This window comes from Chelon labrosus (assembly GCF_963514085.1).
Source record: "Chelon labrosus genome assembly, chromosome: 16".
In the NCBI taxonomy this organism is placed as follows: domain Eukaryota; kingdom Metazoa; phylum Chordata; class Actinopteri; order Mugiliformes; family Mugilidae; genus Chelon; species Chelon labrosus.
The window spans coordinates 5782391-5810314 of NC_140349.1; the positions used below are offsets into that span (position 1 = coordinate 5782391).

Consider the following 27924-nt stretch of genomic DNA (forward strand, 5'->3'; position numbering starts at 1 on the left):
ATCTAGAAGACCTTTTTTTCTTATCTCAACTGAAGTAACATTTGAAATTGATCAGAAACTGATATTACTGTTAAAGATAAAAAATTTTGTCCAATCAATCCAAATTTCATGTTAAAATTGGAGATGCTACCCCCAGGGACGGTGACTTTTTACATAACAAACTGGTATCGTATAAGAATAAATAAACTATTCTCTTCATGGTCATGTTAGTTATTTTAACCCACGGGTATTGGAGGTATTTTCTATTGTTCGTTTTGAATAAAAATAGCTCAAAACATTGTTTTGTTGTGTTTCCTGTTTGTGTATAAGCCTGAATATGGGACGTTAGCTTGCTGTTTGGGGACATTAACCCCTGAAAGCATCACCGACCGTTGGTCCTCGTAGGGTCCTCATAAAACACAAACACCAGCTACGCATGGCCAAGGCGTACGTGGACGCCGATTGGCTGCTTCGGGAGTGACTCGGGAGTGACGTTAGCGTCACTGATTGGCAGCTGCGTATCGTCACGGGCTCGCTCTCCAGACGGGAAAAAGAAAGATGGCTGCCATTGTGTTAGCAACACTAGCATCCCTTCTTACTTCTTCTTGGTCTCATTGAAGCAAAGGTAAATGTTGCTCGGTTTTAGACGGATATATATGTTTAACAACATTTAGTTAGGTCTGCAGCAAAGGCTAAGTTGTTGGCAAAACCCCAAGCTAGCTAACGGCTTGCTAATGTTGAGGCATGTGTGCTGCAGAAAGTAAACAATTGCAACTTTGTCCTCAATAAATTGCTGTTCTTTTATCTTTTACTGAATAGACTGCTTATTTAAGTACTACTTCATATTAATGAAGGATCCTATCATTTTGTGAAATGTTTGTTTTTGTCAAGCGCAATTCCCCTGATTAGAGTTGTCAGTATTCAGGATATTAGTGCTCATTCAACCTCCACAGTTTCTACATTCTGGAACATTCTTTTACCCCACACTTAACTTTAGTTACTTAAGCTCGGTAGAGAAACTGTAAATATCTCTTCTATCTTGAATTTATTCTATCTTGCATTGGGGGGGAAAACCTTTTATTTATGCTGCTAGTTTAGTTGAAAGCTCTACATATATAGTTACTTACAGTTACAAATTCTGAAATTGTGAAAATTGTTTGCGTTTGCTATTTGTCATATTTTTTATTTTTTATTTTTTTTTAAAGTGTGTCCAGAAGATCTTTTATCATCCAAACCTAATTAAAGATTTCCTAAAAAAGAAAAACAGCTGTCATGGAAAGCCATCTGAATCCTGAGCAGGATGCCTTGGAGCACATAGTTGCTTGGAGAGACAAACCCTTCCTGAAAGAACGGTTTATAGACCCCTATAAAGGTAGGCAATGCATTTCTGAAACCAGTCTCTTGATTGATATTGATATTTCTGGTAATTCTTGCAAGCAAGTCTTTCTTTTGGGACAGATTTTATGTTACGTGCATAGCTTCATCATATGAAATTTATCCGAAGACAAGCAATATGGACGCTGCAGTTTAGAGTTAGATAAGGCTCATGGAGGTAATGGTTTTTTGTAAGAACTTGGATTTTGAATTTAACCACACTAACTGAGAGCCTGAACAAACTTTTTCCCCTTTACCTGCATTGAAATGAAGGCATAGTTGGCTTCCAGTAATTACCACACAAAACTGTATAACACAATCAACATGTTTTCATGTTCATCTTTTCTAGGAAGAGGTGTGTTCACCAACAAAGCCATTGAACCATCCACGTTTGTTGTTGAGTATCGTGGCAAAATCATTTCACAGAACGACACAAGGCCTGAGAACAGACACGGTGACTCTTTAAATGGTTTCTTGTATAGGTTTTCGTGGAATGGAGCACAGTGGTGGTACGTCATCTGCCTGTTTTTTGTTTTTATTATAAAGGGACTGTTTGGCCACAGTTTCCAAACTTTCTTTCCGTATGGAGAATTGCAGTTACTCTACAAATAATTTGTGTTTTGTTTGCAGCGTTGATGCTTCGAAGGAGGACAAATCCCTTGGAAGACTTGTGAATGATGATCACATAAGTCCAAACTGTGAAATGAGGAAGATTGATTTTCAGGGGAAGCCACATTTGTGCCTATTTGCAGTGGAGAAAATATCACCAGGCGATGAGATAACTTTCAACTATGGGGACTTCTCTTACCCGTGGCGCTCCATGGTAGGCCTTTTATAAAAGAAGATTTGTGTTAGATTTTTGTAATGTTTTGGGTCCACACAGCTAAAACTAAGATAGTTGGATACAACAACTGTGCAATCAATTCTGTCTTTACTGTTTTACCAAAGACTGTATTGTCTGAAAGACAACACTTTGATTTCTTCTATTTTCCAAATGAGCATACAAAGAATCAATATGTCTCTAAAACAGTAAACCACTACACAAATTTTCAGTTCTCTATGCAATAAACTCCCAATATTAATGCTGAACACTTTTTTCTGTCTTATTTGACATTTCCAGGAGACCTGGGATGGAGCAAGTGCTTCAAACACAGACTCCTATCCAACATCATCCACTCCAAGGAATAAAAGAGTATGTAAACAATGAAATTTAATGCTTTCACTGACTGTCTATGATGTCTTTTTCCAACTATCAGTCAGCACTGCAGTATTAGCATCATCTGCACACTGCATTGTACTGCAACCAAAATACTCCACGCAAAACTCCTTGTAAAACTGAAATTCAGTTAATTTCAGAGGATTTCAAAACTCATGTTTCATTCCATGGGCACAATTTAAACTTGTTTTTATTTCCAGGTTGAGGATTCTGCAGCTTCCAGCTCTGATAATGACAACGAACTACCTGGACCCAGTAATGATAACCACAGCTCTGCCAACATCAACAGTCGCGCTTCATCCACCGAGTGGGATCATGAGTCCTCTTTGAGCTCTGATGAACATGACTCAGATGAAGACTATGAACCCCCTGAGTCTCCGCCCAGTGAAAAAGCCGCACCTTTCACCAGAAGAAATTATTGTTATGTTTGCAGGAAAGGTTACTATAAAATCAGCCGTCATTTAGTAAAGCATGTTGATGATGAGCCTGAGATTGCTGAAGCCTTTGCATTGCCGGTGAAGTCCCCCGAACGTGCAAGGCTGCTTAACATATTACGAAACAGAGGAAATTATGAACACAATCAAGAGGTGTTGAGAAATAAAACTGGAGAGTTAAAACTGATGAGACGACCAAAAGCCAATGCAGAGATCAGCGCTTTAACCACCCAGCAGGAGCATGAGTCCGCCTTAACCTCTGATGAACATGACTCTGACGGAGACTATGAACCCAGCGAGTCTGAGCCTGACAACAAAGATACATCTTTCACCACTAAAAATTACTGTTATGTTTGCGGGATTGGTGTCCGTAAAATCACTCGTCATTTTTTAACTCATCTTGATGATGAGCCCGAGATTGCTGAAGCCTGTTCATTGCCTTTCAACTCCCCTGAACGTAATAGGCTGCTTAACATATTACGAAACAGAGGAAATTACGAGCACAATCAGGAGGTGTTGAGGAATAACAGTGGAGAGTTAAAACTGAAAAGACGACCAAAAGCCAAGCTAGGGATTAGCGCTTCATCCACCCAGCGGGAGCAAGAGTCCGCTTTGAGCTCTGATGAACATGACTCTGATGGAGACCAAGAATCTGAGCCACAGGTTCAAGACGCAACTTTCACCAGTAAAAATTTCTGTTATGTTTGCAAGAAAGGCTTCCGTAAAATCGCTCGTCATTTTTTAACTCATGTTGATGATGACCCTGAGATTGCTAAAGTCTGTTCATTACCTTTCAACTCCCCCGAACGCAGCAGGCTGCTTAGCAAACTGCGAAACAGAGGAAATTACAAACACAATCAAGAGGTGATGAAGAATAACAGTGGAGAGTTAAAGCTGAAGAAACGACCAAACGCCAAGACAGGAAGTGTTCAAAGTTATGTGTACTGCTTGTATTGTAAAGGCATGTTTAAACGTGTTGAACTGTGGAGGCATGTACCCAAATGTGCTCAGAAAATGTCTGCAACACGTGGCAAGACAGGAGTTTTAAATGAGGATTCTCTTGAGTCTCAGTGCCCGCAAAAATCATCTGGTGTGTGGAAGATGCTTTTAAGTATGAAACAAGATGACACCGCATTTGTAGTTCAGAACGATAAACTTCTGATGCAACTGGCGCAAAGTCTGTATGAGAAACATCCAGCAAAACAAGATTCCAGCATACAGAAACTGAGAGAACTGGGACGACTCTTGTTGGCACTGTATGAGAAGTTGATATTTAACTTTGAGGACGCTTTAAAACTCAAAAACTTCAACAATGTTGTTGAGGCGGTAAAAAAAATGGCATGTTTTGACAGAAAAAACAAAAGCTACAGGAAACGAAATCTTGCTCTGAGATTAGGACATTTACTCAAAAGATTAGGCAATGTTGTCATCAGTGGGGCAGAAAGCAGTGTGAAGACGGTCAGAGACGCAGAGAAATTCATAGAACTGTGTGACAAAGAGTGGACTGAACTGAGTGGACAAAAAGTAAACGCTCCGTCAACGATACCGTTCACTCGTGATGTTCAGGCTTTCTACAGGTACCTGGAAAAGGAATCGGCTTTTGCCACTGAAAGCTTGAAGATGAATGAAAGCCCTCAGGTTTACAAGACTCTGTGCAGAGTGACACTTGCACAAGCATCAGTTTTAAACAAATCTCCATTAGAGGTTGCCAAAATGACCCTGAAGTCATTCCAGGAGAGAGGCGACACCACCCGAGTGTTGTCCAAGCACTTCCTCAAGATAAATATTCCAAGGAAGACCGGCCAGAACGTTGCTGTTCTGTTAACTTCTCAACTAGTCACTGCGTTAACGCTGCTTGTGAGCAAGAGGCAAGCCTGTGGAGTACACAAAGACAACCCCTTCCTGTTTGCAAAGCCCAACTCTTCATCCACAAGCCTCTACAATGGAGTGAATTGTGTCAGGGATTTTTCAAGTTTGTGTTGTGCAAAGAACCCGGAGCATCTCAGGTCGTTGAATCTTCACAAGCACATGGCAAGAATCTTCCAGATCCTCAACTTGGAGAATGACGAGCTCGATCACCTTGCCAAGCTACTTGGCCACGACATCCGAACAGACAGGGACTACTATCGGTTGCCAGAGGCAGCTGTTGAACTTGCCAGAATTGCTAAACTACTGGTGGCAATGGAAAAGGGTTCACTGGAAAAATTCAAAGGGAACTCCCTGGAGGAAATTGAGATTGAAGGTTTGTGTCCACATTCATGTATTTCCAGCTCCCAGTGCATGATTAAAAGAAACTAATGTTTAGAAAATGATGAATGCTCTGTTTTGCTTTTTATTCAAGATGAACTGGAGCCTGAATCGGAGAAGGTCAACCCTGAAAACCCTGATGCCGAAGAGGACGCTGAAGAGTCAGATCCCCTTCAGCAGATTGGTATGCTGTGAAGATAGCTGCTTTCTAAACATTTATAGATATATAATGCTATAATGTTAGGAATGCGTGGTAGTCTTGTTGCGGCTTCATTATTGAATATTCTTCAGGTGATGTGGAACAGCGAAGCAGACGTCTGACTCCTGAGCGGGATGCTCTGGAGCACATAACAGCTCGCAGAGACAAAGCTTTCCTGGAGGAAAGGTTAATCGACTCCCTTAAAGGTTGGTGATTTATTTCTTGTTGACGTTTCTGCTCATAAAGAAATGTTTATTAGCCGACTGGTTGAGTCAGACACAACCAAGAGGATACAATCATTCATTCAGGAAATAATTTGACACATCCTAATTAATCAATCTAGAAAACACCACACTTAAAGCTATGTTATTGTTTAGTTCGCTATGAATAACTTTTCTTTTTTCTCTTATAACTGATAAAATTGTGTATTTTGTTGCTCTAGGGAAAGGTGTGTTCACCCGCAAGTCCATCGAACCGTCCACCTTTGTTGTCGAGTATCGGGGCAACATCCTTACTCACAAAGAAATGCAGAAACAGAAATGTGGAGATACTGTAAACAAATATGTGTTTGACTTCAGGTGGAAAGGAACAAACTGGCAGTGAGTTGCAGCTTATTATTCTGCTTTAAAAAGTTTTAAATGATCGTTTTTGCCACTATCCTCTTCAAGTTAAACATTTTCTTGTATTATTTGCCAATGCAATCTGAGCAGTTTAACCTCAGTCTTTTTGATAAAAAGCTGCCATTTAACCAGTGGCTGAACTTTCATGATGAGTGTTTTTCTTGCAGCATCGACGCTTCGACAGAAGACGGGGGCCTCGGGAGACTTGTGAACGAGGATGACACGAATCCTAACTGTGAAATGAAGAAAATAGTTTACGAAGGGAAGCCTCACTTGTGCTTGTTTGCGCTGAAGAAAATATCTCCAGACGAGGAGATAACTTTCAACTACAAGGACTCCAGGGTAGGTTTATTTTCTACACTGTCCTTGTTTTTGTCGTGAAGTGAGGGCTTTTGTTCTACTACTGTATGTCATATGCATCTGTGGACACCTATTTATCCATTTCAAATATTTATACAGATGTACTGCATACTGTTATTTATTTATTTATTTACTTTGCATCAGTTTATTCTAAAATATTAAAGATAAAGAGTCTCTGCTTTTAAGCTGCACTGTATACACTGATCAGTCGCGACATTTAAACCACTGACAGTAGAAGTAAATAACACTGACCACAATTCAGTGTTCTGCACTGAAACTTTTGGACCTGGCATTCATTGGTGTGGATGTTACTTAGACATTTAGCACCCACCTAGACCAGACCAGACACCCCCACCCCATAGCAATGACACTCCTCCAGCAGCCATCCCCAGCAGGATGCAGCCTGACACAGGCACACACACAAAAACGGTTCAGGGACAACTAAAAAAGAATATGAAGAACAGCACAAGCCAGGCCTGATCAAGTTTAATGTAGGATCATCCACAGAGGCCCCTCCCCTCAAAGGCCCCCCCCACTAACAAGATTCTGTTCCTCAGAAGGCCCATGTCCATTCTCTGATGAGTCCCAACTGTTTTGGAGTCACAAGGGAGACCTACACAATATTAGGATAATTTAAGAATCTTGTATATTTTTGTCAAGAAATTAAAAGTCAGAATTTTGCTGACATTTTTGCTAACTCCTTCATAATTCTAGGTCAAGGACTTAGCAGAAGCCTCGAGTAGTGCAGAATCTGACTCTGACGAGGATTATGTGTGTGATGATCAACCAAACAGCGATGACAGTGTCCCCAGTGACAACGACCAGAATGATGTCAAAGCGTCCGCTTCATCCAACCAGCAGGAGGGCAAGTCTGATCACAGCTCTGAGTCTGACTCTGACTCTGACAAGGAGTCCACCAAAGGCCGTTCCTTAACCAAGAAGAACTATTGTTACGTTTGCGGGAAAGCTCAATCTAAAATTTCTCGCCACCTCTTCACCCACAGAGACGAGCATCCTGATATTGCTGAAGTGCTCGCGTTACGCCGAAACAGCAAGGAGCGAAAAAGCCTGCTGCAGAAGTTACGAAACAGAGGAAATTACAAACATAATCAAGAGGTGCTGAGGAATCGCTCTGGGGAACTTAAAGTCCGACGGACATCGGAAATGATTAAAACCTTTTCAACTTGTATATACTGTAAAGGCATGTACGGTCGCAAGGTTGTATGGCGACATATGCAAAAGTGTCCTTCAAAGAGGTTCTCAAATCCTCCAGCAGGTGGCAGGACTCAAATCTTAACTTTGATCGCTGCCACAGGGCTAACGGATCCCGACCAGCTCTCACCGGGTGTGAGGAACATGCTAAAGAAACTGAAGAAAGATGAGGTTGCGTCTGTGGTTTGGGAAGATCCTTATATATTGCAGCTGGCACAGTGTTTGTACTACATCAACGAAGAGAAACAAAGGGATACATACATCAATCAGAGTCTGAGGCACATGGCAAGGCTCCTGATGACATTAAGGAAAAAGTCAATATGTAGCTTTGAAGAAGCCATCAAACCTCACAACTTCAGCAGCGTCGTTGAAGCCGTCAGAGAGCTCGCAGGTTTCAAAGAAGAGACAAAGGCCTGCGACAAACCAACTGTTATGTGGAAAACGGGATATTTGCTGAAGAAGATTGCAGACATTAAATATGGCAGGGCTTTGAAAGATGAGGCTGATCAAGAGACCGTGCAGACAGCCGAGACATTCATGAAGCTGTGTGCAAAAGAGTGGCCCACCAACTCACCAGCAACACTGAAAATAGTCAGACCGCCGACCATATTGTTTACACAAGATGTGCAGCTTTTGTACCAGTGCATGGTGAAAACTGTGGATTCTGCAGTCGAGACTCTTTCCTTGTACCAAAGCGCACCAGTTTATACCGCGCTTCTCAGACCGACGCTTGCCTATGTGGCGATCTTGAACAAAAATATGAAGGAACTTTCTAAAGTAACCCTCAAGTCATTCCAGGAAAGGGATGAGGTCCAGCCTCAGGAGAATGCCGCTGCTTCCCAGTCGCAGTTTGAGCAGATTTGGTCCAAGCTAACTGTAAAGATCAATGTAGTTAGCAACTGTGGCAAAAAAATGACCCTTACTTTGACCCATGAGCTGCTTTCTGCAATAACGCTGCTTGTGAGCAAGAGAGAAAAATGTGGCGTGCATAAAAAGAACCCCTTCTTATTTGCGAGGCCTGTCGCCATATGCACCAGCTTCTGTCAGGGACAACAGAGCATCAACATTTTTGTCTCTCGGTGCGACGCAAAAAACCAAGAGAGCCTCAGGTCTGTGTTTTTTCGGAAGCACATTCTACAGATTTTTCAGATTCTTTGCCTCACGAATGATGAGCTCGACCAGCTTGTAAAGGTGTTGGGTCGAGAGATTCGGACCGAGGCGGAGTACTACCAGACGCCAGAGGCGGCAGCAGACATTGCAAGGATCTCAATGATGCTGACGGCAATGGAGAGTGGATGTCTCAACGTATTTGAAGGAAAATCTCTTGAAGAAATTGAGATACCAGGTATGTGTTAAAACTATACGTTATTTGGAAAGTGTGTGGGTGAAGGTTCATGGTCATTAAAGTAAGGCAACTGGACTTAGAGCCTTTCTAAATGACATTTCATCCAAGTAGCTTCTTCAGTGGGGAGTTGAGGTATAACTAGGAACATCTATGGGTGTGACCCATCTGAAACCTGCTTGACTAGTGTATGAGTGTATGCTAAAGGCTAGATACTTAGCTGTCGTTGGAGGGAACTGTTTTTAGAAAGTGTGTTCCAAAAATTCTTGTCCTCAAAAAATTTGCAAAAATGTTTTTAACATTTTGAACCCCCCACTGTCGTTTATATCTGTCTTCTCTGTCTGTCTTTCCTGTTGTAGAATAATAGAGCTGAATAATACATTTCACTGATTTGTAAAAGTAAAACGTTAACGATGAATATTTTTGTTCAACGTTAAATGATTCGTGTCTTGATGTTGATTGACGCTCTTGTTTTTCTTTCATAATCTCTTTTAAAGATGGCGTGGAGCCTTTTGTGGAGCCTGAGACCCCTGAGAACAGTGATGCTGGGGAGGACAATGAAGGATCAGAAACTGGTGTGAAAACTGTCTCTGAAATCTGAAAAAACTTTATTTAGCGAATGTTTACTCAAATATTTTCTCTAAGTAAGAGGAGACAGAAATATTCCAAAAACGAATGGGAAAGTTTGACTTCAGCTGCATGTCACAGGTTGCAATATTTAAAATAAATGTACAAAAGGTCTGATATGATCTATCTTACACCTTCTTTGTCTCCTTTAGGTCGTCCAGCAGCTAGGAAAAAAGGCAGATTTACTTCCTCAAAGAAAGGTCGCCGAGGCCGCAAGAAGAAACAGGACAGAGAAAACGAGCAGACTGAGCTGAATAACGAGGAAAATAATAACGCAGAGACGGAAGACAAGTCAGAGGACAGAGAAAACGAGCAGGCTGAGCTGAATAACGAGGAAAATAATAACGCAGAGACGGAAGACAAGTCGGAGGACAGAGAAAACGAGCAGACTGAGCTGAATAACGAGGAAAATAATAACGCAGAGACGGAAGACAAGTCGGAGCACGTGCCAGTGAAGTGTGCCGTGAGCACACCTGAAGAGACTCGTAGCGAAGCTAACATTTACTTCAGTGATGACGATGACGTCAACGAGAACTTTGACATGGACGTGGACATGGACACCGACAACGAAGTCAGAAATGAGGACAGCGATGGTGACTCAAATTTAATAAACGAGCGCAAGGATACCTCTTCAAATCAGCACCTCGGTGACGGAGACCGTGAGGAGAAAGAGTCAGAGAAAGAAGATGATGAAGCTGAAGTTGAAGCTGAAGATGATGGAGATGAAGCTGAAGATGATGGAGACGAAGCTTTAGATGATGGAGACGAAGCTTTAGATGATAGAGACGAAGCTGTAGATGATGGAGACGAAGCTTTAGATGATGGAGACGCAACTGAAGATGACTGGATGGATGTGGACACTAATTACTCCTCTTCCACCTCAAATACAGGTAAGGACAGGTCAAATACATCTGGTGGAGCTACAGGAAAATTCAGTCGTTCATCCTGAAACTTTTATGCCATTGAATCAGCTGTAAATACAAAACTGAACTACAAACAAAAACTTGTTTTACACCCACATTTGTTTCCTTTGTTTATAGAGAAGAAGAACAATTTATCGGCCATGCTGAGTCGGATGAAGGAATTGAAGATATTAGTCCCTAAACTGGACATTGTAAGTATCCAGTGTCTTTGTTTACATTATACTCTGATAGAATTAACAATGGAGAAGAAGATTTAACTCTTGGACCATCCTTATTTTGTTTTATCAGCCATTAACATGCATCGTTTCGTTAAGCAAGAATCCCAACGTTTCCCAACGACTGTCTTTGTTGTTCTTTACAGAAGAAAGTTCAGACTCCAGTCCACGTTTCGCAGTTGTCATCTTTGAATATCACGTGGCCGGTGAAAGATCAGCTTATCAGTGATGACAAGGACCGGAGTGAAACACCGCCCGCAGAGCCTGCAGAGCCCGCAGAACCTACAGCACCTACAGAACCTGCAGAACCCACAAACAAGGTAAGCTGTGCAAAGGTGGGGATACTCTCTTCTCTCTCTGCCCTTCTGAGATATTTAATGTTGTAACATACAGGCATAAAATATCAAACAAAATAATAATAATCCATATATTCTGTTCTCTTGCTCGTCAGTCGCTGAACATGACCTGCTCCCACTGTAAAAAGACCATGATGAAGGGACACACAGCCTACCAGAAGAAAGGCTTCTCAGACGTCTTCTGCTCCAAATCCTGCCTGTTCCAGATGTTCCTTCACAACAAACCTCCCGCCAAGACGTGTCATTACTGTCTCAAGTGAGTATAAAAGACATCACCTTCATTAAAGTCTCTCATCATCTCCTATAAATCATGTCTTTGTGTCTGTCAGGGCGATATCGCAGCCTCAGGACCTCATCATGGCTGCTGTGGACAGTAAAGGAACTATGAAGGACTTCTGCAGCGTAGCCTGCCTCTGCTCCTTCAAGTCTCCCAACGCTGTGTCCATTCAAACACCAAAGCCACTCTGCAGCATGTGTAACAAGTCCTGCACTGTAAGCAAACGCTTTCAATTTCGCTAAAACGTTCATTTTAGCCCTTTAAACTCACAGTTTATGTATTCTTCATCTTCTCCAGACCACCTTCGAGTTGACCCTCGAAGAGACCGTCCGGACGTTTTGCAGCGACGGCTGCCTGGACGGTTTCTGCAGAGACAACGTGGGTGTCTGTGAGAACTGCAGCGCCGCCTGCCGCAGAGAACCGCTCGTGCTGAAGCTGGAGGACGCCACCAAAACCCTCTGCGGTGAAAAATGTCTGGACAAGTTCAGAGAGGTGAATCAGAGAATACAAAGCATTCACCGATGAAGCATTGGATGTGCAAAGATTGAGCAAAACCATGGCATGTACTGGAAATTATATAATTACTCAAATAGTGAGAACACTGAAAAACTTGGAGCTCTGACAGTGTTTTGGAGAAACGCTTTAAAAACAAAGAAAAAATAAATTATTTAAGCATTTAAAACTTAATTTCAGTCTTGCAGAACATTTTTAATTTAGATTTCAAACCTTCAAAGTGTGTGAAGGTTCTCACTCATCCAGCTAATAGTATATCCCCCAAAACAAGCTGAAACAAGGTGTTGTGGAAGCTAAAGTCTTCAGCTTCCTTCAGTACAGAGATATATTCTGGTGAGAAACACAGGAACTGGATGCATTCAGTATTTTTATACCGTTTTATTGCAGGAAGAGAGAAGGTGAGAGGGGCAACTACAAGTCCAGTAGCCCTTCTTTCAACTTTGTTCAAATTAATGCTTGGATCCTGTAACTTATGAATATTGCATCGCAGGCCCGTGTTGAGATCTTATCTTATTACGGTATTTGCACATAAGAGTGTTTTCCGTCCCCGTATATATGTAAATATAGTCTGTGGAGTTGATTCAAAATAAATTCCACCGTTTGTATTCATTGCAAAGATTAAACATGAGGAGAAACACGTCATTCAGTGCAGCAGTTTTAGCCTTTATATATTAGATATTTGAGAATTCATAACCAGAGAATATTTTACATTTTTACTTTGTCCGTAGAGGTATCATATAACATATAATGTCATATATGTAATTGTAGACGTCCTAGTAAACTACTCATAAACTCTCTGTCTCTGACTCTCTGTTCCCTGTTTCTGTTACTCTGTAGAAAATCACCACCACCCACCAGTGCACTATGTGTTACGTCTCTCGACCGGCGTCGGACATGGTTTACTACAAAACCCTCGAGGGCACGGTGGAGCTCTTCTGCGGTCGCAGTTGCATGTTCTCTCACAAGCTACGACCCACATATGTACCTGAGCTTCAAGGTACTGATGATTTGTCTCTTGCTCTTCTTTCCGTCTGACAGTTATGTGGTTGTAAGTCCTACATCTTTTCCCATATTTGTTTGTGATTTCCTTAAATTAAAGTTCAGACTTTTCCCTTGAAGACCATTTCATTTAACTATAACCCGAGTGTTTCTGATCTCTCTCTCTCTCTTTCTCTCTTCAGGAAGGAAAACCACAAAGGCCACCTCTAACTCGGCTGCAAACACAAACAATTCCTCTACAGCTACTGAACCAGTCACCATAGAGACACAGCTCGGGGACTCGTACATCACCTGTTGCAAGTGTGGAAAGATGGTGCGGAGAAGACAGACGCTTTACCAGTCGGAAAACGCCCTGGAGCTTTATTGCTCCGCGTCTTGCTTCTCTCAAACTCACCCTAACGTCAAACTAGGCACCAGGAAGTGCCACAACTGCTTTCAGTAAGTCCAGTACTTTGTTTTTCATGGATTTACTTTTGTGTGTGTGTCTCATAATCAACTCTCCTGGTCATACGGGACAAAACAAACAAAACTCTTTAAAAAAATATATAAAAACACACCCGGAAATCACAGAGATGCCGATTTTATCACAGGACCTCTTTAATTGCCAGAGGTCCCCTGGTAAAACTACCTAGTCCCGTGAAAATAGGGCTTAAGTGTTGTTGGTCCTTAAACTCATTTCAGTTTATTCCTCCTTGTTTCCCCAGGGTGATAACTCGGCCTCAGAACATCATCCGGGCTCCAGTGGATGATTCAGGAACGCTGAAAGAGTTGTGCAGCAACACGTGCCTCTCCTCTGTCAAAGCCAAGATGAAAGTGACTTACCCAAGACCTGATCCACAATTTGGATCTTGTACCGTGTGCAAGATGTGCTCCAAATCTTCTTTTGTAAGGATAAACAAAAAAAAAACTCTACTCTACTCTGATCTATTACACTAGAGTTTGTTACGTTGGAGATTTAATGTTTTTTTTGTGTTTTTTTTTTTTCATTCTTAGTGCAAATTCAAGCTGCCCTTGGACGGCGTGGTCCACAGACTTTGCAGCGAGAGCTGCGGCTCCCGTTACTACCACAAAGTCAAAAACCAGCCGATCCCCAGGTGTGACATCTGCAGCACCGTCTGCCCCGAGAGGCAACTCGTGCTTAAGATGGAGGACGGCAGTAGAACCGTCTGCAGCGACGAGTGTCTGGTCAAGTTCAAAGAGGTGCGGGAACAAGAAATCATCATCTGTTTCACAGCGAACGTTAAAGGACATTATTAGCCTCGATATGAAATCCCCAATGAAACAGTGCACGTGTGTACAGATTAGTTATGCACAGGTTGAATCTCAGCATCATATCAGCATGAGGAAAACAAAGAAACAATCAGTGTTTAGACCAAAAATTGTCAAACTAACGCCAAAGGACTACTTGTATTTTACACCGGTGCACACATTTATACAGGTCATTCTGTAATAATGCCACTAAGTGTTAGTTGCAGGTAAAACAGAGTGCCTCATGTTGCATTGATTTCAGCAACTTCAGCTCAAACACACAAAGAGAGAAGATGTTTGTGTAGATGTTGTGTAGGAGGCAGAAGGAGGGAGAATTTTGTGAAACATGTGAAAGAGGAAATATATTTCAGAGCAATCACAGCCGGTGTGGTCTGCTGGGATAAACAAATAAACAATAAATCCAAATGATTTTGATAGCCAACAATCTTAGGTGAAGTAAAGTATAAAGCTCATTGTTGAAGCATTTGGATATTTGTTAAAAACCAGGGTGTCAGATTAGTCGACTTGTTTTAAGATAAAATATTCAGTCTTCAGCTTCTTTGCGAGCACAATATCTAAACTGTGAGAAGCTTAAGGATGACCTTTAACCGTATCTTACCTTTTTTTAATAAATGACTCCAGAAAGTGGAGACTCGTCAGCTCTGCCCCACGTGCCAGACGTCTCACTGGATGTCCGACATGGTTGAAAATAAGAACAAAGAGGGAACGTTGGATTTCTTCTGCAGCAGCAGATGCATGCTGGTGTCCACGGGCCCGTCCTTCACCGTGTCAGGTACCCTACAGTCACGTGTTCAGTTCACTTTCACTCTCCACTCTTGCTGTGATTTGCACTGCAGATGTTGCTCCGAATTACCGACAAACCAATGACATGGGATCCATTTTACAAGCATAAAACACAGAAGAGGTTGCACGAATGAATATTTTTCTCATGCTCATATCTTTACAGAAACGAAGAGCCCTTCGCCTGACGAGATGAAGGGCGAGGGCGAGACAGACAGTAAAGAACTGAAGCCGTTGTTGCCAAAGTTAAAGTGTGTAAGTGTAACTTTAAACTAATTTCTCCAAAGTATTTAATCTCAAGGTGAAACGTATACATTGGTCAAAAAGGAGAATAGATGACACAGGATGGAGAGTAGATTCTTCACGTAGAGGTCTGTTATAAACATTAAGGCTGCACGTTGTGTCTCTCCAGATTAAAGAAGAACCCGTCGATGAGGCCTGCAGCCAGAATCCCTCAGCCTCCATGTTCCCAGAGGACATCAAGCATGAAGTGAATGTGGTGAAGGTCAAACATGCCGAGGTATCCGTGCTTTTATCATTTCCATATGTTTCCATTAAATGTGTTTCATATAATAATATACACTGCCTGGCCAATAAAAAGGTCACACTTTCGTTGGACCTCCTTTAGCTTTGATTACAGCACACATTCTCTGTGGCATTGTTTCAATAAGCTTCTCCAATGTCACCAGATTTATTTCCATCCAGTGTTGCATTAATTTCTCACCAAGCTCTTGTATTGATGATGCACAAAGCCTTCTCCAGCACATCCCAAAGATTCTCAATGGGGTTAAGGTCTGGACTCTGTGGTGGCCAATCCATGTATGAACATGATGTCTCATGCTCCCTGAACCACTCTTTCACAATCTGAGCCCCATGAATCCTAGCATTGTCATCTTGGAATATGATCCATTGATGGAATAACCTGGTCATTCAGTATATTCAGGTAGTCAGCTGACCTCATTCTTTGGACAACATAATGTTGCTGAACCTAGACCTGAGCAACTGCAGCAACCCCAGATCATAGCACTGCCCCCACAGGCTTGTACAGTAGACACTAGGCATGATGGGTGCATCACTTCATCTGCCTCTCTTCTTACCCTGATGATTCTTCACTATCCTTCCAGTTTTTAATAATGCGTTGGACAGTTCTTAACCCAGTTTTAGTAGTTTCTACAGTCTCCTTAGATGTTGTCTTTAGACATGGTTGTTTAGGAAATGAGAAGCTACTCATTGCATCAGTTGGGGTTAAATAACTTGTTGCATGCAGTAATTATCCAATCGGAGGCTCGTACCTATTTGTTCAGTAAAATCCAGGCATAGACGTGTCTAGCCCATTTTTAGGGGTGCTCTAGGACCCCAATGCTTTGTCGAAGCCGTATCCGTTAAATAAGTAAACCAAATTATGTAAAATGGATCAGTTTTTCTATTTGTCCTGTTTCTGTTGTGGTTTTGTCAGGAGGAGGAGGAGGAGGAGGAGGAGGAGGAGGAGGACTTGAAGGTCTGTTCTGTCTTCTCTTTGACGGGTGACTCCACGTCCACGGAGACCGCTGTCACCAACACTGGTATGCCTGCGTCCTGCACCGGCTGCAGAAAGGACCTGATGGACAAAGAGACCGTTTACCAGAGGAAAGACCACACAGATATGTTCTGCTCCACTTCCTGCCTTTTTAAATTTCACCAAGCCAAAACCTCGACGTGCAGCTTCTGTCTTCGGTGAGTTTGAAAAACTCTCCGTAAACTTCACAGGTTTTAAATTCTGCAGTCTTACCACGGTTTAAATTTAACCGTGACTTTGTTCTGATCTTATGCTCTTAGGGTGATAACGGAGCCTCAGAACGCCCTCAAATCCGCGGTGGACGTCGGGGACACAAAGAAGGTCTTCTGCAGCCAGCTCTGCATGTCCTCCTTCACCTACAAGGAAGTCGCAGCCACCAAGATGCCCATCGTGCTGCTCTCATCACATTCACAGTGCAGCATGTGCAGCAGATACTGCATCGTAAGACATGCATCGACTAGTTTTTCTTTGCAATCCTTGCATGCAAAACTAAAGTCAACAGCTTGCTGTCGTTTTCTTATCCGCAGAGTAAACGTGAGATCATACAGCAGGGCGTCGTCCACAAGATCTGCAGCGATCAGTGCTTTTTACGCTTCTGCAACCTGAACAACTTGTCCATCTGTGAGAACTGTCGCTCCCACTGCGACAAACCGCTCACGGTTAAAACGGAGGACGGACACAAAACGCTCTGCAGCGCCGAGTGTCTGAACCAGTTCAAACAGGTGAGAAGCTGAAACGACTAAAAGAACAAATAAAAACAAATCTTCAGGTGAACACATATAAAAGAGACTGACTTCAAACCCTTTTGTGTTTCTTGTTTGACAGAAAATCCTGTCGCCACAGCCGTGTGCGATGTGCCGTACCTCGAAGCCAATGTCAGACATGATAGAAAACAAAAACAGTGACGACGTTGTGGAGCTCTTCTGCACCAGCAGCTGTGCGATGGCCTCCAAGGTCCAGACGGCATCCGGTGCGGGACAAATCATTTTTAATCAAGATTGTCTTTATTCTTCTCTTTCTTTACTAATTCTTGTTTTTGACACTAAAGTTTTTCGAAGGGTTTTTTGACCTAAATGGTTAATCTACTGAACCTACTCTGGGTTTGTTCATTAAATATCTGTGATATTAATCTGCCATGAAACCTCCTCTTTTCCACAGGTGCCCCTTTGAATTGTGACAACTGTGATAAGATGTCAGTGCCAGCTTGTCATCTCGCCATGAGCGACGCCTCTATCGGGAACTTCTGCTCTCTGACTTGTGCCATGGCCTTCAAGGTAACGTGTCCTTTAGACCAGTGGACAAACCCATGGTGACGTCACCCATTGGATTCTGAAATTCAAAAATGAAGCCCATGTTGGTTGTGCTTTACTCTGCCCACACTCGGACACTCCAAATATGGGCTTGGGCGTTGTATTGGGGCGGACCTAAGGCAGTCTGAATGTTGAAACTCGCCCACCCAACTCTCCGCTTCCGTGTTAGCTCAGGCTACCGAGCTAGGCTAATCCCAAACTCCCCCTCTTTCCTAACCCGTCTTCCCAGCACCCCAGCTCACCGAGCCTGAGGTAAGTTCACCCGAAGCTGTACAACACTCGAAATAATGATTGCAGAGAGACCAAAACTAGCAGCTAGCGCAAAGTGACAGCGCCCATACGTCACTCAAAGCAGGAACGCCTTGGGCCATCTGAGGGTGTCCCGTGGTGTCTGGAAACAGGATGTTGTTAGTGGGGGGCCTTTGAGGGCCTGGTCTGGTCTAGGTGGGTGCTACATGTCTAAGTAACATCCACACCAATGAATGCCAGGTCCAGAAGTTTCCCAGCAGAACATTGAAGTGTCACAAGATGGTCAATGTCATTTACTTCTCCTGTCAGTGGTCATAATGTTGTGGCTGATCATTCTGTTCTTAGCGTCCATGTAAACACTTCCTTTAGCACATGATTACACTAAATGGTTAAAACCATGTTCCTCCACATGATGTACTAAATACTTTGCAGTAATTATCTAACAGTAGATGAAAATGTATTTTTTATTGTTGCTTGTCTGCACCACAGGACAACAAGAAAGATGTCAACACTGCCACTAACGGACCAGGAGCCTCTGACCAAACCCAAAGTGATATCCACAAACCACCAGAGAAGCTGCTGTGTGCTCAGTGCAAGTGTGTCATCAAAGTAACGCCCAAAGTCATCCAGAACAAGGTTAAAAACTCAAATCCTCTACTTCTGAGATACCTTTGAGGAAGATGTGATTCCCATTTGAGTTGTCTTCGTAACCTGCGTATGTGTTTGTGTGTGCAGGACAAAATTATTTTTGTGTGTAGCCTGACCTGTTCTCAGGAGTTTAAAATCATCAACAACATTGTGGGGATTTGTGAACACTGCAAGAATGAAAAGCTCATCAGGGACATCAAGAGGATTGACGACAAAGACTGCCAGTTCTGCAGCGAAGGTAAGGAGGAACATGGTGAAGTAATGCAGGAGTGCGTAGTCTAGTTTTGATACGTAATGCGTCATGACTCTCTCCTCCCAGGCTGCAAGATGCTCCATCGTCACGAGCTGGAGAAGAAGTGGGGTAAACCGTGTCGCCCGTGTGCCTACTGCTTCTCGATCTCCAGGATCGTGGTGATGACACGGGACCAACGCACAGACAAGGAGTTCTGCTCTGAAGTCTGCTGCATGAATTACAAAAAGCTCGTCAGCCGTGTAAGAAGAGGCAGACGTTAGTTCACACACTGAGCCCAAGTGTCCTGTTCTTTCTTTCACTTTTATTTTTTATTCCTCTGCTTCCTCTCAGGAGGCAAAGTGCGACGCCTGCGGTCTTAAAGGGGAGCTGAAGAAGAGTCTTTCTGTGGTGGGAGGCGTCCAACACTTCTGTGACCTGACATGTCTCCTACACTTCTGCAGTAAACAGATCCAGATGGTCGAAGAAGGTACGCTTCACCGTAATCTAATATCAATTAGAATTAGAATTAGAATATCAAAATCATTTGGAGGACAATTTGAAGAAGATGAAGAATTTAGATTTTTTTTTTAATTTGCTACATAAAAAGTTTTGAGTTTCCTGTTTTCTGTTTCCTTCCCACATACAGCAGGGTCCTGTCCAGTCATCGTCAACGTTGTCTCTCTTGCTGGCGCTCTGGCAGAGCGGCTGAGATCCATGAATGCTGCTGCTCAGCTCAGGAAGAAAGAAGAAAGCAGGACGAGAGGTAGAAAGAAAAAAGGTGGAAAGACAGAAGATAGATAGATAGAAAGATAGATAGATAGATAGATGGATAGATGGCTGCTGTGTGTAAGCTGTTAGATAGATAGATAGATAGATAGATAGATAGATAGATACGATACGATACGATATAATAAATATATAAACGTATAGAATCATATAGTGAATATAAATCAGATCAAACATATTTATAATAAATGATGTTGTCTCCAGAATTAAAAACTATTCTCAATGATTTGTTTATTATGTTTATTTACCTTGTTCCTCTGTCTCATCTCCACAGAATCTGACGCTGACGTTAAAACAAAGGTTGTTGAACAGGCGAGTTTATTTCTAACCTCATGTTTACTGCATTACAGATAAAAGACGTGTGTTTCCAGACATTGGTTTGATTTACGTTGTTTTATTATATATATATATGTTCTAGAAAGTCACCAAGGAACTGAAGAATAAATCTGTGCTCTGCACTCCGCTGGTTCACAACAAAGGAGTCTCCTGTGCGATACAGACGGTAGAAACAGAGAAACAAACTGGTAAATAACAGACCTGGGATGTTTACTCACTGAAGCCAGTAACCTACCATCTATATACAAGACTAACACAAATCTTTGCTCGTGGTAAAATCTTTGCAGAGTGCAGACGCAGGATTAACCCCAAAGTCGTCATCCTGCCGGTGCCGTTGCCGGTCCCGGTGTACGTCCCTGTGCCGATGAACATGTACAGTCAGTACACACCAAAACCCATGGGTCTGCCTCTACTGGTAAATACAACACTTACAATCACATGTCAGACCTCAACAGCTGCTTCACAAACCCTGCTCCTTTTCATGTGGTTTTGTTTCGTTAATTAAAAATGTTGGGTCAAGTTTAAGTCATATTTTCTCTGTCTTTGTGTCCGTCCTTGACCTGAGGCTGATATTTTAATGTTAAAACTCTATTTCATCTCTGGGAAAACTGGTAAGAAGTCAGGACCTCTTTGGGAGAAAATGAAAGTCCCACCGTTGTCATCTATATTTTCTCCCCTCCACTCTTAAATATTAAGAACTTTTATGCGTCGGACCAAATATTAAGTATAGCTGATCAGTGACTGCAAAGGAATTTCTCCTGGTGAGAGTTAAAGAGCTTTTCCCAAACTTTCCGACAGCTGCCCGTGCCCGTGTTCCTCTCCGAGAAGTCTGCCGACTCCGAGCCGACGATGACGGACCTGGAAGAAGGGATGAGAGAGGACGGGCAGAAGGACGAACATGTCACAAAAGACGGAGAAGCACAAGAAACTCAGTCCTTAAAGAGTAAGATACGTGTGAACTTCAGACGTTTTCAGTCTTTATTTTGTCTTAATCATTATATAATGTCAGTTTAATTTTAAAATACTATAAGTAACATATAGATAGATAGATCAACAGTTTATTGTACTCACTGTTTACAACCAGGAATACACCTTCTCTGACACCAGACTTAAGTTGCTCAGTTACTCCTTCTGTAGTTTCAGACATGGACCTGCCCACCACTCCTCTCCCTGAGAACGTTGCCTCTCCGCTATCACAACAAGCTGAGGGGAAACTCCACAACAAGAACAAGGTAAAAATAAAAACCAAAACAAAAAGGATGGTTTAGAAGCTGTGGTCTCTAAGGCGTAATCTTGACTCTCCGTCTCTCTCTAAGGGTCGTAAGCTGCAGCAGCTACCGGAGAAATCTGAAGAGGAGACGTCTCAAATAAGCGTTTCTCAGGACCTCACGTCTAAGATGCCCCTCAAACTAGAGACGCAGTTTGGAGTTGATGCCTGGAGGAGCTGGATCCAGTGGAGAGAGTCACAAACCAACATGGGCCGTGTCTCCTGTATGTTTTTTTCAGTTGTTTTTTTAAATATAAGCTTAAAAAATTTGAAGCAAGCTTAAAAAGTTGTGTTTGTTGAATTGCATCTTCTACGATTATCTGGAGGCTGAAAGTCCTGAGGTGAAGGTGGATTAGCAGCACTGTTAAAACATTTGTGTTTACTAACAGATGACAGATAAATCATTTCTAAAGTCATTTATCAATTAAAAACACCCTAATTTTTGCTCATCATAGTTTCTTACACCTGGATCTTTGTTGCTTTCTTCTCTTTTCTTCTCCAAAAGGCTAATTTAACATCACTGCCGTGTTCTCTGTGACAGCGAAATGAGCTTTTCTCCAGAAAAAACACAAAAATTGGAAATTGCAACTGAGAAAACGTGGTTATTCCTGTGGTTACTGTACTTTTTTATGTCACAATTAAGTGTTATTTTAGAGAGCAGTTAGTCTCTCTTCTTCTACGATCTGGGCTCTGTGTTAGCTCACCGGATCACTCGACCTTCACCGCTAAATCAGGATATCCTCCCTTCATCTTATGTTTTCAATCTCGGACGTAAAACCATTTTAGGGAGGAAGAAATTCTGTGAAATGACATTTAGAGCTTTTAGTCTGCTTCATTTACCTCACTGGGAAAAACTATGAGAGACAAAACTGTACCACATAAAGAATGAGGCGCTAACAAACAGCGACGTGTCTAAAACGTTCTCCTCACTCTTCCCGTCTCTTAGCGCACGCTGTGACGTTAAAGGAGGACGTTCTCAGCTGCTCGACGGCTGAACTGAGCAACAGCCTCTGTCGCTTCATCCACGAGGTGAAGCGGCCGGACGGAGAGCCGTACTCGCCCGACGGCCTGTTCTACCTCTGCCTCAGCATCCAGCAGGTAAGATCAGGAACACTGTTCGTTTTAAGATGTATTTAATAAATGGACACACCATGAAACCACAGAATAAAGGTGTCGTTTTAGCTCTCCTATGTTTTAATTTGATTAAAAATATTCTGAAGAGCAGTTTTGAAGCTCAGTGTTTTGTCTTTGGGTGATCTCCATCTTGAAAGTGTCTGACTCCACCTATAGTAAAGCTTGTTACATACTCCATGAGAAGCAAGAAATTAGTTCTTGCTCCTAGGGCTGCAGGAACAAGAACAAAGTTCGTTCTGGCCAGGTAATTCATACATCACGAGAAACTCAAGTGCAGAACTCCAGGGAAGTCCTCATAGGCCCCTCCCACTGCAGCATACATCACACGCACTAAGCATTGTGGGAGACAGACGACGAGAGGCAATTTTCTCATTATTTTCAGATGTCGGATCACGGCGTTCATTTAGATCTCGACCCAGGAGAGATTAGCGGTCACACTGCTAACGTTAGCATCTGCGAGTTCACAAAGTGACCACTAGCAAGTGGCCCACTTCCAATTTCTGACCAATCACACAATAGTTCCCTTACACCACCCGGTTGAAGGGACCAGAACAAGCTGCGAGAACAAATATTATTGCTTTTTGACGGATATTCAACAGCCTTAACTCTCGGCTAATTAGAAAAAAAAGACAAAAGAGGTGCGTAATTTAAAGTCTTAATTCCCACAGGTGAGTTGTGTAAAAGTTCTCCCTTGTACAGTCGTCATGAATGGAGAAATTCACTACAGAGACCTAAAATGTTCTTGTACCGGGCCGTAAACAAAGTGGAGGTCTATGGGGATTGACTCACTTTCGGAGCCAGCCTCTAGTGGCCACGAGAGGAACTGCACTTCAGCGTTGTCCATGAACGTTGCCGCTAAAATAACCAATAGATTTGACTGTTCGTTCTTTGTTTCTGTCTCTTTTGTAGTATTTGTTTGACAACGGTCGCTTTGAGAACATATTCAGTGATCTGGTCTACAGCAGGTTCTCCGCAGAGTTCACCAACATCCTGAAACATTTCAAACCTCCCGTCACAGCCAGCGGTGAGCTATCATTAGTCGTCTTTTTCTACGTCTGATTAGTCGACTACATTTATCAGCAGCTCTCTATTTCTCTCTTTCTCTGCAGGTTATATCCACTCCCACGTGGAGGAGGAGTTTCTGTGGGATTGTAAACAGCTGGGGGCGTACTCCCCCATCGTCCTCCTCAACACTCTGCTCTTCTTCTGCTGCAAGTACTTTGGCTTCACCACGGTGGAGGAGCACCGCCAGCTCTCCTTCGCCCACTTAAAACTCTGCACCAGAGCCAACCAGAACAACTCCGAGACCACCTTCCTTCGCTTCTACCCGCCCACATCCTTAAACGAGACACACTCAGGTATCAGTCTGGTTGCAACGGTCACGTTTATCTGTTTTTGCGTTTTCTAAAAGTGTTCGTTCTTTAGATGCAGATGGAGTCCCGGCGAAGAGGCGGAAGAGAAATGAGGGAGAAGAGAATTTTCTGGAGATGATGGAGAACACGGAAAACCCTCTTCGCTGTCCCGTCAGACTCTACGAGTTCTACCTCTCCAAGTGGTGAGTGTCTCTGACTGTCAGCTGGTAAACACAGAACACAACTTGCTCTAATGTTTGCCTGCACCTCTTTTATGTTTTCATTCGAACATGTGTAGTTTTATTTGAGTTATTAAAGCTTATAACCATATAAAAAGCAGCAATAAATTACGTGTTTGTAATTAAAAAAAGCATGAAATTAAATGTGAAAGGTGTCTCAGGTGAATCATCGACAGAATCTGTTTCAGCCTGATGTTCAGTCTCAGGTTCACTTGGCATCATTTGCTGCAGATGCAACATCCAGTTTTAAAGAAATGTGACTAAAAGAAATGTTTGTGACTCAGATATGATAAATCGCACCATATATTTTTGTTCCCAAAAATGAAAACAACGTAAAACATCAGCAGATTTTCTGTTTCATTCTCTTGGATTGGGTGCTCTTTGTCTACTCTTACGACTTGTGTGAAAAGCTGCTGATGCTTTGAGTCATTTTTATGCAGAAGTGTTGAATGTGGAAGCAAATACAAACAGATTTCTATCATCACCGAGGTGGTGAATTAATTCCAACTGTCTAAACATAATGACGTCAGATTTATTTGAAGCTTTTCTCTCTCTCTGCATGTAGTCCAGACTCGGTGAGGCAGAGAAGCGATCTGTTCTACCTCCGCCCAGATCCCAGGTGCGTTCCCAGCAGCCCTCTGTGGTTCTCGCCAACGCCTCTGGACGCCTCCTCCATGGAAGCCATGATCGTGCGAATCCTCGTCGTCCGAGAGCTGCAGAGGACTGAAGAAGATGGACGAGACGCGTGCACGGACAAGGACGCTGAATGATGAAGGCAGCCAGTGCACAAACATGCTATTTTATTTACTGCTGTTTCTGTACGACTTTGCACTCAAAAAAAAAGTTTTGTATAGGAAATTACATTCAAGCAAAGAGAAACATCAGTTAAAAACAAATCTACAGACAGCAGATATACATGGTAAGAATCGTTTTGCAGCCGAGGAGGAAGTTATTTCGCTCAGCGCTTGGAGGAGACCAAACATGGAGCTAAAAGAGAACAAATGTTGAGTTGCACCAGGTTTGCAGCAACATGTCTCCAACTGTTATGACAGTAAATGTGTTAAGATGTTTGCTAACAAGTTCACCGTGCCACTCTTTACATGTTTAACAGTAAAATTAGCCTCATTCGCAGCCATCTGCAAGAATGTTCTCTGTTCTCGCTCTTCAACGTTGTTACGGCAAATGATCACATGTTGTTTTCGTCGTTTGGTGCCAAAGGTTTAAAAAACCAACTGGACAGATGTTACAGATCAAAAACACTAAAATCATCTTTGTGGCTTGAAGAAACTTTGCAGGAAGTGAAAAGAGTTTCTCGTTAACTGCTCGGTTAAACTGTTCGCTACGTTTATAAGCAGTTTGTTTTGTTTTGTTTGTCTCCCTTGATTCAGTTGCGACTTGAAATTTGGTTATATATTTTTATTTTTAATAAAAAGCAATACCAAAAAGCAGTCCTTGTTTGACCTTAATATACACGAACAATGCATAAATATCCTGGACTCACCTTCCTTCAAGAGTTTTTTACAATTTTCTAAATTGCAGAACAAACACACAACCTCAGCGCTATAAAATAATATCAGATTTGTGCAGTCAGCCAAAAAAAGAACCAAAAACACGGTGCTTTATTATTAAAACAGCACAGTAAATTTTCTGACATCTGGAAAGGGACAACAGATGGAAACTAGCACTTGTAGCTAACTCTGGCTTGTTTACAGCAAGTAACTTGTCTGTTGATTAATGAGCATTGTCCCTATCAAATAAATAAACAAATAAAAATAAATAAAAAAACTTTAAATGTGACATTGACTTTATAAAAAAACAGCATCGCTCCACCTTCTGAGGTTGTTTCATAGGATGAAGTGAATTTTAGACACAAATAGTTTGAGTTCCGACTGGTTTCTCACAAATGCTTCTATGAGGAAGTTTGCAGGATTTATCAAACCAACACTTCAGGTCACGACCTCCTTTCTCCCCCATCCTCCCACAGTCCTCTCCATCAGGATCTTCCTTTATCCAGTTGTTCGGCTCTTTCGGGTTCCAAAAAGTCAAACTAAGAGCAAAAGAGTTTTAAAAAAACAAAACAAAACTGGTGACTGATTTAGAAAATGAACCAAAAAAACAGACAAACAATCAAACCTTGTGTCCAGTGCTGAGCCGTCCACCCACAACCATGTCCCCTCTGTCTCCGAGTCTGTCAGTCCGATCCAGAACTTGTCCTCTTTGTCCATCATTATGTCTGTCAGTCTTCTCTCCAGGAACATCTGAACAGGAACAGTTGATGAAAATGACTCTATGAAGAAACTAAATCCTTGAGAACATGAAGCTGCAGCAGCATTTTGTACCTGCTCCTCTCTGCTGTCTATCTTCACCAGGTCTCCTCCTTTAGCTCTACATTCATCTCTGCTCTCGTTCCAGGCTGATTTGTTAGTGGAGAAATTATAGCACTGTCCTCCATATGGCTCCCAGCCCTCTTCACACGTCAGAAATGTATTGTCTTTGAAAATATTTCAGCAAAGACTCAGTTCATTTGATACTGTATATCACTGTTTATTTGACTCATCTAAGATAATCAGAAAAAACAAGTGAAGAGACTTTTCTACAGTTTTACCTGTAAAAGGTTTCCTCAGAGCTTCATTCTCCTCTTTTAACATTTGAAGACATTTGTTGGTTTTCAAGTTAAGGAAAGCTGATTTAAAAAAAAAAAAAATACAAAGTAGTTGGTTAAGGTCTCAACCAGAGTCTAAAACATGATTGTCTTGAGTGAAACTACGTGAATAAAACTGGACAAACTTACAGAGACGGTAAATAACGATGAGAGCAGCTGCCAGGAGAGCACAGAGAACCAGCATAGCCCATGTGACCTTTGACCCTCTGTTTGGTCTTACATGTTGAGAAGCAGGAGCTTCACCTGGTCAACATTTGGAGAAGAATCAACGTTGTTCATTGAAAAAGAAACGTGTGATTTACAACACAGAGCATGGCTGGTGCAGCTGAAAGAGAAACCACCCCCAGCACCGCAGAAGCAGCTGATCCACACAAACATTTGAGATATTTCTTATTATATATACAGTCGATGGTTATTCAAAAAAGCAGCACAGATGTGACGGGCTGGGGATGGATGGGCAGGTCAGAGATTCTAGTGATCAAGAAAAGCTTGAAGCTGCTCATTTAAAAAAATAAAAATAAAAAATGAACTTCAACTCATTTTAGAGTTTATGAACTTAGTTCAAAATTAAAAAATGTGAACTAGTTCACTTTAATCTGTGCGAATTGAACTTTGAACTAGTTCTTGTTCAGAGTGAACTCGCACAACATTGGATGTATGAAATATAACTGACAAAATCATGACACACACAGAGCCCAGTCCCTCCATGTACCAGAGTCTCCCAATCCCAGCAGAATAGTTCCACAGCAGCGGATTAAGTGGCCCCCAGCCAGCAGACGGAGTGAGTGGATGCAGTTCGACGAGGACGTGTCCAACATCATCCAAGCCACAGCCAAAGGAGATGCAGACAGCAGACTCCAAACAATGACCACCATCATCGTCAGCTATGCCTCAGAAAGATTTGGTCTGATCGAGAAGGGCAACATCAGCCTCCTACACCATGAACCGCAGGGCCACCAAGATACGTAACCTGTGCCAGGAGCGCCAAACCCTCAAAAAGCATTTCAAGAAAGCTACTGAGGACGAGAAGTTACCTTTAGAAGAACTGCGTAACATCCTGCAAAAGAGGCTGATAACCCTCAGCAGAGCAGAGTGGCACAGGAGGTGCGGAAGAGAGAGAGCCAGGAAGCGAACGGCTTTCATAGCCAATCCCTTCCACTTTACTAAACAGCTGCTTGGGGACAAGCGCAGTGGCCGGCTCGAGTGCTCAGC

At 42.4% G+C, this 27924-nt stretch overlaps 1 protein-coding gene across 2 annotated transcripts; it reads left to right on the forward strand.

Moving 5' to 3' along the window:
- The first annotated feature begins 538 nt into the window (after positions 1 to 538).
- On the forward strand, positions 539 to 25459 carry LOC311501191 (uncharacterized protein). 2 transcript variants are annotated; one of them, XM_084562883.1, is made up of 46 exons: positions 539 to 604; positions 1185 to 1351; positions 1703 to 1862; positions 1984 to 2176; positions 2474 to 2545; positions 2770 to 5245; positions 5345 to 5434; positions 5542 to 5655; positions 5892 to 6048; positions 6237 to 6411; positions 7144 to 8986; positions 9481 to 9558; positions 9763 to 10500; positions 10651 to 10724; positions 10895 to 11068; positions 11200 to 11360; positions 11434 to 11596; positions 11679 to 11873; positions 12732 to 12891; positions 13076 to 13331; positions 13598 to 13778; positions 13887 to 14093; positions 14784 to 14934; positions 15109 to 15197; positions 15355 to 15462; positions 16399 to 16655; positions 16758 to 16938; positions 17025 to 17219; positions 17323 to 17467; positions 17656 to 17771; positions 18546 to 18692; positions 18792 to 18942; positions 19024 to 19196; positions 19288 to 19423; positions 19583 to 19699; positions 19997 to 20034; positions 20141 to 20246; positions 20346 to 20473; positions 20857 to 21001; positions 21196 to 21290; positions 21375 to 21549; positions 22272 to 22423; positions 23369 to 23483; positions 23569 to 23817; positions 23885 to 24014; positions 24616 to 25459. In XM_084562883.1, the coding sequence occupies exons 2-46, from the start codon at positions 1252 to 1254 to the stop codon at positions 24818 to 24820; spliced, it is 11271 nt and encodes a 3756-aa protein (XP_084419009.1). In that variant the 5' UTR covers positions 539 to 604; positions 1185 to 1251; the 3' UTR covers positions 24821 to 25459. The 2 variants fall into 2 exon arrangements, with proteins under 2 accessions (XP_084419009.1, XP_084419010.1); XM_084562884.1 differs by having other exon boundaries at positions 19586 to 19699.
- The last annotated feature ends 2465 nt before the right edge of the window (positions 25460 to 27924 follow it).

Excerpts from the sequence above, each read along its gene's own strand:
- LOC311501191 (XM_084562883.1), top strand. The coding sequence starts at position 1,252 with ATGGAAAGCCATCTGAATCCTGAGCAGGATGCCTTGGAGCACATAGTT. Across the intron at positions 5,656-5,891 it reads GTTAATCGACTCCCTTAAAG|GGAAAGGTGTGTTCACCCGC; the intron begins GTTGGTGATTTA and ends TTGTTGCTCTAG. Across the intron at positions 17,468-17,655 it reads CAAGGTCCAGACGGCATCCG|GTGCCCCTTTGAATTGTGAC; the intron begins GTGCGGGACAAA and ends TCTTTTCCACAG.